Raw genomic sequence first — 13,561 nt, 5'->3', positions numbered from 1 at the left:
AATTTTCGCTCACTAATTTGAATTCTATTTAATTTAGATTGATTCTAATTGTTCCCTTCTTATCAAATAATTTTAACCGATCACCTCTCGCACTTTTGTTCGCTTGTTGCTGGTGATTAAGAAGTTGGTCGTCTTGGAAGGTACCAAAGCAGCCAATAAATATTCCAGCTCCAAGTAAATGTGTTCGGTCAAGCGTCCAAATGAATGAAACCATAGGTTTAAAAAAATGAAAGAGTTTTAGTAACATCTTTTGCATCTTCATATAAGAATTTGTTCGTTCTTCAAAGAACGGTTTTCAGTAATTGATGAAACCTAGGAAACTTGGAACTTAGGGGTTTTCACTCGGTTTTCTTTAACAACACAATTTTATCCATCACCAATGCTACAGTAATAATACGTAGCGTAATTTTTCTTTGACAGCAAAAGGTGAACGGCTCACTGGTAACTTTGCTCTTTTGTTCAGACTGAAATTGAAATGCTCTATTTTATTTTACGTACGTGATAGCATGAAGGACCATGAAAAATAGGTGTGGCCGATTCTTGTCGCTTGCTCTGGTACATAACACAGGGTAAGCCGGCGAACAGCATTATTCAAACGCTAGCTGAGCTAGTGCCAACATCGTTTGCCAGGGCAAACAAAAGTCACGCTCGACTCGTGCAGTGTGTGTGCAGTGCAGTGTGTTGGAGCTGGAGCACTCGTTTCGCTGCCGTGATGAATTATCTGGCTGCTGAAGTTCTAGAATTGGCAGGAAATATGCTGCACGCGACAACAAAACGACCAGAAGCATTCCACTCCACTCCAATTTACCGAACAAAGAATTACGTTAAGTGCGTTTATTGCAAGCTGGAGTTATGATAATCAAACAATCGGTCCTTTCAAGGGCCACACAACGATTGAAGAGTTTATTATATTTTCTTGCCCAGTTAATACCATTATAACACAGGCAACGAGGGAAAAGTTGAATTTTTCGCCATTGCGGACGACCAACAAATGACGGAAATAAGTTTTCTGGTAACGGGTGACATTTTCTGCGACTTCCAAAACGTCTGCAGGTTGTAAATGAAATCAGTGTTCTTTTTTAAGCCGCAGAAAAATTTTCAACTTCTTGAAAACTCACGCGTACCGTCTACCGATTACCAGAGGAAAAGCACTATTCAACGTAGAAACATATAAAAATTTATTTACTGTTTGGTTTAGTTACTGACTTGGTTTCGTTTTAATAAAATATATTCAATCAATTCATGGATATAACACCAAAATCGGTTGAGGATTGAATGTATACAATATTTCTACTTTGATAAACGTTACGTATGTAGCTTGTATACATCAAGAATCGTATTATTACATACATGGATACACCCTACTATCGCTACAAAGAGACTTACGTGGTCCTACGTCACCTATGCGGTCGTGTCTTGTGTACAACCCCTCTGATTTTTTAATAACAGCCAATGGCGACCTAATCCAAGATGGCCGCCAAAAAGTTTTCACTTCATTTGAAAGTTCTATGTTCACCCTTAACTGAACCATGTCATTTGTGATTTCAAATATCAATAGATCAAAATAACAACAAAATATCAAAGATGTCAAGTCAATATGCTAGAAAAATAATTATTTTGAAAACTGTCCGACCCCTTGGTGAACGGGGGGTCCACTGTTTCAAGGTATTGAAAGTGAAAATTCTCATTCTTTAAACAATTTCAACCAATCACGTACAAAAGCCTAGATATTTGAAGACCTCGCGTCAGTGGTGGCCCCGTTTCAACGATAATTACTCAGAATCATCTAATCGGATCCCTTTATTCTTGTGAAATAACAAGATTCATATTGCTGCAGATACGGAGAAAAGAGATTATATAGTTCGATAGCACGTGCAGTTAGTGTTTGAAAACACCTTTTATGATCTATCGGTTCAAGCTGACTCTCCCTTCGTCTGGGTGCGAGTCAGATCAATAATAATCGTACAAGGTGCAGGACAAGCGACACTGACGCCGGCAACGGGTAGATTGTGATCGGTCAGGCCACACTTCACTACAACCAGGTTAGTCACGAGCATCGCACAGTTTGACCTTTTCGCCAGTCACATCTGATTTGCAATGTTGTGTTTTTTTTGTGCCATGTGTCTCGTCTTCATAACGTTTGAGTTTGTCCTAATGGAATTTCAATTGCTAAAGAATTATTTTCGATTTAGTAATTTCGTGGGTAAACTCAAACTCTCAGATTTCTGTTCAGATATCTAATTGGGTAAGCCACAAAGCCGAAGCATGGCTGCGGGCAGCATTTTTATGTAAATTTTCCCACCGTAAATATCATCTTCGACCGGTAGTTCCGCTCACAGCATACAAACAGCTTTGCTCTGTAAGGGATCACGGCAAGCCCCCAGCCGATTGTCTATTATACAACAGCAGCAGCAGCAGTAAATCCAGCAGCAGCGGCAGCAACAGAATCGTAGCATGTTGTAAAATCGCGAGAACCGTGAGATGCACCTATATCCTCTTGGAGAAGAAAAAAACACTCGTTGCAGCTCAATAAAGTTAATAACAGTAATAACATTCAACGCTAACGAAAGAAGCAAGCTTTTGCTGGCACGAAGTGGTGCCATTCCAATGCAGTCTTCTATGCATTTCCAATGTTCCTTCAAGGGATTCTCCCGACTCGCGTGCGGCTTCAAACAGGCGCGTCGAGCGGAATCGGTTTACATTATTTTATTTTAATGCCGTTCTGTTATTTAGATTTATTAAAGTTGAATTTCGTCACAGCAGCTCGGGGAAGCAGATGGTTTGCCAAGCCACAGCCGTAAAACAATGATAGTAAACCATCAAGGTGGTCTGCCAGAACTAGCAAAAAGCATACAGGCAGCCAGACGGTGGGATTGTTTACTCGAAAAGTAATTGAAAACTCACGAATGTTTACGTGGGAAATTTGCAGTAAGTGCAGCCGGGGTAGCATTTATAATGTAGGACCTATTGAACGTCTTTCTTAAAATTGCTATGCGACGACAGTCGTTTAATTTCATATCCTATACATAAATATTATAATTTTGAAACGAGACCGTCAGGGTTCCCAGTCGGCAAAAAATGCTATTTCGCTATTGAAGTATTTAAGAAGTTCAGGGTTCATACACATCACCGTTTTAAGTACGTCTTATGCAAGGTATTACCGCCGGCGCTTTGTTGTCGAAGCAATAAACTGACCGGATCAAGTACCCTTGCATGATCTGATCAATCGATTCGATATCGTTCCACAACTCGACATGTATGTCATTTAACGTCGGTTCAGCTATTAGTAGCTCCATTGCAGGCCGGTCTAAATGATCCGCAAATCAATTCACTTCACTCGATCAGATCAAGATCAGTCAAATCTGTCAGCACGCGTGGCTATCGCCAGCGCCGCCAGAAGTGGACGATTAACCTCGGGACTATGCTTGCCGATATTGTATATCATAAGCCGTAGACCACGGCACAGCATGCTTATTCGGCACGGTACTCTGGCCCGTTGCACGGCCCCTGCACAGACATAATATCCATATAAATTTGCAATTCCCCCGGTTTTTATAGGAAAAAATAACATATACTTAATACGTACTAACGAATGGCAGAGATGAATGGAGCTAATTCGGGCATCATACATAAGAGTCAGGTACGTACAGACAGAGACTGAATGGAACATTCGATACTAAACTTTGATATCACGATCAGCAAAAAAGAGGATCAAATGTTACATTATATGATTATACAATCAACGGCTGCGTAAACTGATTGCTGAAACGAGCTGTGAAAAATAAAGTAGGCAATAAAAGTTTAAGTAGGTATGAGAGCAAATCTTTTCACTGGTGAGCCGGAAAAAATACAACTAAGTAGCTAAATTGCTTGCAAGTTAAAATGTGAAACATGAGTAAAAAAAATCTATTCTACTGTCCATATCCATATATTGCCAGGAGCCATATTTCGCCATTGTAACCATTACACCGGGATTGACCCCTAAAATTTATTGCTAATTTAATCGCCAAAGAGACGACAAGTTAAATATGGCTGAGGAATCTTCGGCAAAATCAAACACGTTTTCAAAGAGTTCGATAGAGCAAAACGGAAAACTAAACAAAGTGCAATTGAAGCAGGTGGAGCTTGTATAAAAAAAGAATTAAGTGTGATTTCACGTGATTAAAAAGAAAGGGTAGCGTTTTTCAAAATTCAAAATTCAAATTGCGTTTTTCAAAACCTATATTTGAAATTTGCCGTGTAATTCATTTTTTCGAACGAACGAAACACAGTTTGAGAAAAAAGATTAAGAAGAAGAAAAGATGATGGAAAAAATGAAATTTACTCTTCTTTCTCTGACTGTATTTTGTGTATGTACAAGGTTAAAAAGTTATAAAAGTCTTCTCCAAACTTCTACGAATAGAACAAAAAAAGTGTTCCAATATGTTAATTAGTTTCCGAGGAAAAGGTACAAAAAATCTGAAAATCGTGTGTTTCCAGGAGCGGTGTTTTATTACGACGAGTTGGTTCCGTGCGGCACTGGAATACTACTGTGTTTGATCGTTTTTCATCCACTTCCCGTAATCGAATCATAATTAGTATCAAAATAAACCACAAAGTCTGCAGATTCGAGAAAGTGATTTTTCTAAAATTTTTAGTCGTTCATGTCCCCTTAAAGTTCAATCACAGGTCATTGATTTCTAGGATCTCAAAAGCAGTTTTTATACTCAAAAATTAGTTATGTTCATGAAACTGCTCTCACTTCATTCTTTCAGCCTACCAGAACACAATCAATTATACCTACTTTCGTAACATAACTTTTACTTTGAGCATAAAAGCTTTGAACCTTAACGTCAAAGTAGACATTGGCGTGGTCAGCTGGGCTGTGAGTAATTGATACAGAATTGTCTCATAATACAATGAAATTTCTTTCTTTAACATAATAGAAATACACCCAAAAGAAAATGAACACAAAGACCATAGCCATTTTGAAAGAGACAACTTAAGCGATTTCTTTTAGTAATAGGTTTTTCTCCCAGTAAAAGCTATGCTTAGCTTTCTCTCCATAAAATTTGATGACTATGATAGAAAATTTTTCAAAGTGATTTGATTCTTACTATTTTTCAAACCATTAGTATAATGGTCTGTACGTAGAAGAAAATATTTGAATTCTTTTTAATGGCATGAATAAAAGTCCGTTGCTTTGCTTAGAGTTTCCTATGGTAGATGGTATAACCCAAGGAACAATTCTAAAGCCGCTTGGTTTTATTTGAATTTTATAAAGGTTTAATTGCAGTATGAATCATTACCTCTGGTTTTATCATGTTGTTGCGCAATACTAAGATGGAAGTAGTCACAGACTACTTTTAGCTATAAAACAGACTACTTTTAGCTATAAAACAGACTACTTTTAGCTATAAAACTTAATAAAGCAAATTAATCCGGTTGCTTATATTACCACGATAAAACTGGTTTTACGTCAGGCCATATTGCTGTTTTCTAGCATTTTGTCGCCAAAAAACAATTCATCAAACTGTAACAAACTGTAAGTTGCAGAAAGGAAGTTTACTATTAAACGGTTTTCAAGTCAGAACACAACTAGAATGATTTTGCTAGAAGCTAAGATTGACTAATCGAATATATTTATTATGTTTAAACAACTAATTTTCAAAAATTGCGAAATTTGGATGGCGCGTAAATCTTAGCCATTTATTATTCCAATAAGTACCATAAAAATTAATGCGCATATGCTGCACACTTACGGAAACTGCTATATTCTTTCGGATTTATTATTATGGTCGCTGTGAATCAAATCGATCAGGATGATTTAATAGTAAAACTTTACCTTTTCTGCTCGTGAGCTATATATTTACAAGATAACCTTCTGCGACTCATGTGGTAGTCTGACAGACACCAGAAATCAGATAAATGCAACAAATGCGTTACGTATTTTGATTCTGAGGTTTGCAATGTCTTCCCGACTCATATCTGTGGTTTTATCACAGAGAACAGACTACCAGGTAATTGACAAAAAGTGTGTAAAAGGTTTTTCTGTAATCTACGAGTAATCCTTCAATAGAGCACCCCTCGAGCAGTAAGTGGCAAATGTAACTCCAGCACAAAGAAATATTGATAAAGGTACATGAATATTTTTTGATGCGTTTAGCAAACTATTTCTGGAGGGCGCTACCGACAGATTTTACACACAAAAAATCGATTACTTCCTTCGAGCCTGTTAGTCTGTTCTCTGTGGTTTTATTACATCCAATAGGTTGCTAAACATATGTTCTCAAATCTAACAAAATTAAAATCTGAGTTTACTGAGTGTCCAGCAGACTACTACGTCAGCATAATTACGTTAAGATTAGGGCTCCGCAGCCGCTGACGGTTAATAAAGCTGTCTGGGCGATTTAGCTTTTTTCACAGCAAGCTTTTTGCCTTATAGCTTTGTCGAACAAAGCGGGAAGCTTTGTTAGATTATGGCGGTTGTCGTCAAGCAACCAAAAACATAATCGGTTTTGTTGCTGCTTTCAATTGGCCGGCTGTCTGCATCAACTGATTTTCAAGATTTAGGATACGGAACAACTACCAGAAGAGTGGAAAGTTGTCCTATCTACAAGAAAAGCGATTAGCTGGATTGTGAGAACTACCGAGCAATCACTATCCTGAATGCCGCCTACGAAGTGCTGTCCCAAGTCCTCTTTCATCGACTATCGCCAATAGCCAATAGATTTGTGGGAAGTTACCAGGCCGGCTTCATGGAGGGTCGGTCTACAACGGACCAAATTTTCACCCTGCGGCAGATCCTCCAGAAGTGTCGCGAATTCCGAGTCCCCACGCACCACCTGTTCATCGATTTCAAAGCCGCATATGATAGCGTAAACCGACAAGAGCTATGGAAAATTTTGGACGAAAACGGCTTTCCGGGTAAGCTTACTAGATTTATCATGGCTACGATGGATGGGATCCAGTGCTGTGTGAGAATCTCGGGTGGATTGTCGGACCCATTCGAATCTCGCAGGGGACTTCGACAAGGAGATGGTATTTCCTGCCTGCTGTTCAACATTGCGCTTGAAGGTGTTATAAGGCGAGCGGCGATCGAAATGCGGGGCACGATTTTCAATAAATCTAGTCAATTTATCTGCTTTGCTGACGACGTGGATGCTGTCGGCAGAACATTTGAGGCGGTGGAAGATCAGTACACCAGACTGAAACGCGAAGCAGAGAAGATTGGATTGCAGATAAATACGTCTAAAACGAAGTATATGCTGGCGGGCGGGACCGAGCGCGACAGGGCTCGCTTGGGCAGCACCGTGGTAATCGACGGGGATGAGTTCGAGGTAGTCGACGAGTTCGTATACATTGGCTCACTGGCAACAGAGGACAGCAATACCAGCCGTGAGATTAAAAGACGTATTATCAGCGGAAATCGGGCCTACTACGGACTCCACAAACACTTTCGGTCGAACAATTTGAGCCCCCGTACAAAGTGCACACTGTATAAAACGCTAATTAGACCGGTTGTCCTCTATGGGCACGAAACGTGGACACTGCTAGAAGAGGACCTACGAGCACTCGGAGTTTTCGAACGGCGGGTGCTAAGAACCATCTTTGGCGGAGTGCAAGAGAACGGTGTATGGAGGCGAAGAATGAACTACGAGCTCGCGCGTCTCTATGGCGAACCAAGTATTCAGAAAGTGGTTAAAGCTGGACGGATACGTTGGGCAGGACATGTTGCTAGAATGCCGGACAACTATCCTGCAAAAATGGTTTTCGCATCAAATCCGGTAGGAACAAGACGAAGAGGGGCACAGCGAGCGAGGTGGCAAGACCAGGTGGAGCGAGATCTGGCGAGCACTGGGTGCCCGCGGAACTGGAGATCAGTTGCCATGGACCGAAACAGATGGAGAAATTATACTGCGCAGGCCTTGTCATAAGACATTAGGCCAATTAAGTAAGTAAGTAAGATTATCGCCAATAGCCAATAGATTTGTGGACAGTTATCAGGCCGGCTTCAGGGAGGGTTGATCTACAACGGACCAAATCTTCACCCTGTGGCAGATCCTCCAGAAGTGCCGCGAGTCCCCACGCATCACATGTTCATCGATTTCAAAGCCGCATATGATAGTGTAAACCGACAGCTGTGGACCAGCTATGAAAAATTTTGGACGAAAACGACTTTCCGTGTTTATCATGGCTACAATGAATGGGATTCAGTGCTGTGTGAGAATCTCGGGCGGATTGTCGGGCCCATTTGAATCTCGCAGAGGACTTCGACAAGGAGATGGTCTTTGCTCTGGTGTTATAAGACGAGCGGCGATCGAAATGCGGGGCTCGATTTTCAATAAATCCAGTCAATTTATCTGCTTTACTGACGACGTGGATGCTGTCGGCAGAACATTTGAGGCGGTGGAAGATCGATACATCAGACTAAAACACGAAGCAGTGAAGGTTAGGTTGAAGATAAATACATATATGTTACTCTTGTTGACTTTTTCGGTGAGAAATAACAATGAAGATAAATACGTCTAAAAAAAAGTATATGCTGACAGGCGGGACCAAGCGCAACAGGGCCCGCTTGGGCAGTACCGTAGTAACCGACGGGGATGGGTTTGAGGTATCGACAAGTTCGTATACATTGGCTCACTGGCAACAGAGGACAATAATACCAGCCGTGGGATTAAAAGGCGTAGCACGAAACGTGGATACTGCTAAAAGAGGACCTACGAGCACTTCGAATGGCGAGTGCTTAGAACCATCTTTGGCGACGTGCAAGAGCACGGTGTATGGAGGCGAAGAATGAACCACGAGCCAGATCGGGAAAACCAGGTGGAGCGAGATCTGGCGTGCACTAGGTGCCCGTGGAACTGGAGATCAGCTGCCATGGACAGAAATAGATGGAGGAGTTATACTGCGCAGGCCTTGTCATAAGACATTAGGCCAATTAAGTAAGTAATTAAGTAAGTACTGCTTTGGGGGGCTCCGTAGCCGCAAGGTTATCGAGTCTGCTTTGACAAGCGAGTGGTCGTAGGTTCGAATCTTAGTAGAATCAAAGCCATTCGACTGACTTTAGCATGGGTTTATTCTCAGGCCCCTCCAATTGCCCTTCCTTCATGCTGAATTCTATATCTACCTTCTGACGCTTCTTGACAGTGCAAATGTCCCTCCTACAGTTTAGTGTACTGGTCAGAGGTACGAATGAGTCCTCGCCAGGGACGGCTATAATATGGGGATAGTACTGGCTGTGAGGAATATGTGGGTAAAGTAGATCAAGCTTTGAAGGAAGGGTAAACCCCAATACACACAAGCACTCATAAAATTTAATAAGCATATCGCTCATTTAATAGCTGTTGAATAGTGTTTGCTATATTTTCAAGTTCAAACCAAGAATAATTTTTACGGGTGAAGTATACGTGAAGTACATCAACCTCCCCAATAAGAGCGCTAATAATGAAAACCGTCTAATGGAGTCTACATGGCATATGGGAATCGACTTAATTGGTTCCAACATGGAATTACTTGAGATCCTGAGCGTATAGAACGTTTGTGACTTCGACAAAGTTATACAGTAGATCAAGGGGTTTTCGTTGGATCATACTTTTTCGGAATTGACTCACTAAGTGCCGCTACTTACTTACTTAGGTGGCTTGCCGTCCTAAGACAAAGCCTGTTGAACAAAATTTCTCCATGTAACTCGGTTAAGGGCTACCGCTCTCCAATTCCTCGGACACCGAGTACTCTCCGCCAGATCTCGCTCCACCTGGTCTAACCATCTTGCTCGCTGCGCTCCTGGTCGTCTTGTTCCTACCGGATTTGAGGCGAACACCATCTTTGCAGGGCAGTTGTCCGGCATTCTTGCAACATGCCCTGCCCATCGCATCCGTCCAGCTTTAGCTACCTTCTGAATACTGGGTTCGCCATAGAGCTGTGCGAGTTCATGGTTCATCCTCCGCCTCCATACTCCGTTCTCCTGTACGCCGCCGAAGATCGTTCTTAGCACTCGTCGTTCGAAAACTCCGAGCACCCGCAGGTCCTCCTCGAGCATTGTCCATGTTTCATGCCCGTAGAGAACAACCGGTCTAATAAGCGTCTTGTACAGGGTGCACTTTGTACGGGGACTTAGTCTGCTCGACCGCAATTGCTTGTGGAGCCCATAGTAAGCACGATTTCCGCTGATAATACGCCTCCGAATCTCACGGCTGGTATCATTGTCCGCCGTTACCAGTGAGCCAAGGTAGACAAATTCATCGACTACCTCAAACTCATCGCCGTCGATCAATATACTAAGTGCCGCTAGCGTATTGTAATATTCTTGTAAAGGCTGTATCTTGCGCTGCTGACTATCTAGAAAGTTGCGGTCTTCGCGAAAGTTAGTCAAATGATTGTCTAGATTCTAGACTTTCTAGATACTCGACAGCGCATGGTACAGCCTTTACAAGAATATTTCATGTACGCAAGCGCCACGTAGTGAGATAGTTCGGAAATAAATCCAACGAAAAATCCTTGATCTACTGTAAAACTTTGTCGAAGATACGAACGTTCTGTACGGTAAGGATCACGAGCAGGGGTTGAAAAGGAATCGCAAGTTGAATTTGACTGCATGAATGTGTACGCTTTCCCATTCAACCTGCACTTTTTGAACGATAATTTCACTGTTTTTTGAATCCAGTTAATCTGCCGCTTGCGCTGCTGCCTTCTTATAATTCATGCGGCCTTTCAAGAAAAGCCAACAGTCGTTCTCCCGCTTTGCGTCATATCGAAGAATTCTCGCGTAACTTTTCAAAAGGACCTAAGTAACATTGAGAGACTCTCTTTGGCGTCCCTCTCTTCTGATAATTACGGTGACATAAATGCATTTCAACAAAAAATTTCCTCGCGTTTAGCTAGATAGTGACGCTAGCAACCGATTTATGCAAAGCTGGTGTTTTAAAGAATTCTGAACGGCAAACTGACTGGAATTTTGAGATGACGTATTTTTTCGTTTCTCGGCAATTTGATAAAAAAATATATGTAAAATAATCTTCGAATGACCACACGCCGAATGGAGGAAAACTGGATAACAAGTGGAGTTTAGACATTCCAGTTTTTGCGTCCGAAGATGTCCCAAAAAGTCCAGTATACTGAAACGCGTCACGTAAAAAACAAACAGTGTTTTTATTTCACCGAAAATTATCAAACAATTACGAATCGCAACTGGAATAGCTCGATCACTTTGACTCGATTTAGATTCATTTGACAGTACAGGATCAGCCGAGCAAAATTTGACAAAGTTGTATATGGAACATTTGTAGAACTAGTTGTTATCTACAATTTTGCTGAATAAAGTTCGTAGTATGTGTCCAACTTTTATAAATTCAAGATTGCAAGGACTTCGTTTTTATTGTCCTTAGCAAAGCTCAATTTACGTTCAAAGAGAAATGTGTGAAAATTATTTGAAGGGTAATACCTCTGTTTACCTCTACATGTATAATTTAATTAAAGTAATCCGAGATGATCCTTCCAAAAGAACCATGAACCATAACATACGAAAACGAAAGCTGCTTCACTGATGTTGCTCAAACACTCACCACTTCTCGGTCCATCTGAAGAATGTACTGGAATCGGCCAATGTCACTGATGGTCAAATCCTTCACGCTGAGCCGCTCGTTGCTGCCGGTGGTGGGACTTTCACTATTTCGATCGCCAAGCTGTGTGTTCTCACTGTAGTAGCTGATGTTTCGTCCGTAGACGCCATCCTCACCGAAGTCCTCGACCGAGGGTGAAGTGGAACCCCCGGTCCGACGTCGCACGTCCAAGTCCAAATTATTCTGTAGGTGATTCTGGAGTGAACGATGCTGACGGTGATGGTGGTGGTGCTGTTCGACACTATGATTCAAATTGTTTTCCAACGACCCATTTGCACTGGGAGGATTCGGCTGGCTTGACACCTCCGGAAAGCTGCGCATTATCGGAGTTGGTGAGTTTTGACCGCTCTTCGATTTGTGCAACTTGGGATTGTGTACGTTATATTGTTTGTTCACCATCGTGATCACTCTCGCTCAGTTATGTCTACACTGGTTCAAAGCGAAAATTTGCGAAACGTCGACAACCGTCACTTGTTTGCTACAAATTCATGAATAATCCATTGAATTCACTCTCAAGGACAAAATGTTGCTAAAATCAGACACAAAACAAAACAAATAAAAAATGCATAGTTGCTTCAGTAAGGGAAACATGTAGAAAATACTACCGCGATTAGATCAACTAATGTTGGAAATTAATTGATCAATCAAGCGGCAAAGTCAAAACACGCGCGATCGCGAAAAAAAAAGAACAAATATGTTGCACTCGCGGGCGCCTGCTACAGCTGGGCACCGTTGTTAGATATCTACGGCTTTTTTCTACCACTGCCACTCTATAGCAATCGAATTTGTTCGCTAAAAAGGAAACCCGCACACACGGTAGTTGAATTTTCACACACGATCGCGTGCCTACAAAAGTGACGACCATCAATGGTTGTAATTCTCAAAAAAATTCACACGCGCGTACAACTTTATGCAAGCCCGCATAGAACCGTCGTCGCGCGGCGCCGTCAACGAGGAGGGTAAGCACCAACCATGTGCATGTGCCAACCAATGGCTGAGGGTTTGGTTTGGTTGTGGCACACTGCCGTGCACCCTAGCCTAGCAGCGCTGCACTGTTGAAAGTCCGACCGAATCCAACCGTAGGTAAACGGCAACTAGCGAAAGAGTTCAACAAGCTCCGGCTGGGAACCCGCGCGCGATTGCGCCAGTCTCTATCGCGCTGTGTGGGACGATGACGGTCGTTCAATATAAGACTGCCGACGATGCGTCGCGATCGTAGCACGCGAGGCGAATGGTGGAAAACAGCTGGTCGATGCCGACGGCAGGAACTCGGTGTTCGGTCCATGAAAGTTCAGCATTATTCAGTAGTCCGACGGATAGGTTTTTCGAACGAGAATGGACGTTATTCTCCATTCTGCCAGCAAGATCAAATGGGCAAAACTGGTCGAACGAAATTAAAATCCGTTGGAATACAGAATAGGCTTGGCCTGTTCTTTCTACTTCGTTTTTGCTCTTTGGATTACAGTGCCTCAGCCGAACAGAATTCTTAAAAGTGGTGTATAGAGCAATTGTAGAATTAATGCCGAAGAAAGTCATGTTTTATCTTTTGTATTTATGGCACTATAGAGCTGCGATATCGTTAGTAGCAAAAACAGGACTTCGCCGATGTACGATAATTTTCATTTGAACTAAAATATGAAAGCAGGAAGTACTCTGAACCATTGAATAGTTTTGCGAACCATGAACCTTTAAATCTCCCGCTTTGACTTCTGCTCGTGTTGGAATGTTTTGGTTCGTTGTTGGTAGCGGCTCCGTAGTTTTACACCCGATCGCAGACATAATCGTGTATTACGTTCGGGTCAAGTCTACATACAGCGATAGCCAGTCGCGATCGCATTCGTTCGGATCCGACTCTGCATTCCGATCGAATGCTTCTCGTCATGTTGGCCGACAGGCAGCAGCAAATAGAATGTGGCATCCCTCCACGAGAATTGACCTACTACAACAGCGTCCATGCA

General features: G+C 42.1%; 1 protein-coding gene across 3 annotated transcripts in view; it reads right to left on the bottom strand.

The window, feature by feature from the left end:
• The window catches only part of LOC128734551 (uncharacterized), a 122,908-nt gene extending 110,227 nt beyond the window's left edge, over positions 1-12,681 (bottom strand). For all 3 annotated transcript variants that reach the window (XM_053828806.1, XM_053828808.1, XM_053828807.1), the window contains exons 1-2: positions 12,575-12,681; positions 11,547-12,132 (exon numbers count right to left, since the gene is read on the bottom strand). In XM_053828806.1, coding sequence (XP_053684781.1) covers positions 11,547-12,002 — 456 coding nt within the window. In that variant the 5' untranslated portion in view covers positions 12,003-12,132; positions 12,575-12,681. The remainder of the gene's footprint in view (positions 1-11,546; positions 12,133-12,574) is intronic.
• Positions 12,682-13,561: the final 880 nt, after the last annotated feature.

The sequence above is a fragment of the Sabethes cyaneus genome, chromosome 2 (assembly GCF_943734655.1).
Source record: "Sabethes cyaneus chromosome 2, idSabCyanKW18_F2, whole genome shotgun sequence".
NCBI lineage: Eukaryota > Metazoa > Arthropoda > Insecta > Diptera > Culicidae > Sabethes > Sabethes cyaneus.
The sequence above is the reverse complement of the archived record's forward strand: the minus strand, read 5'-3'. Positions and strand labels throughout refer to the sequence as shown.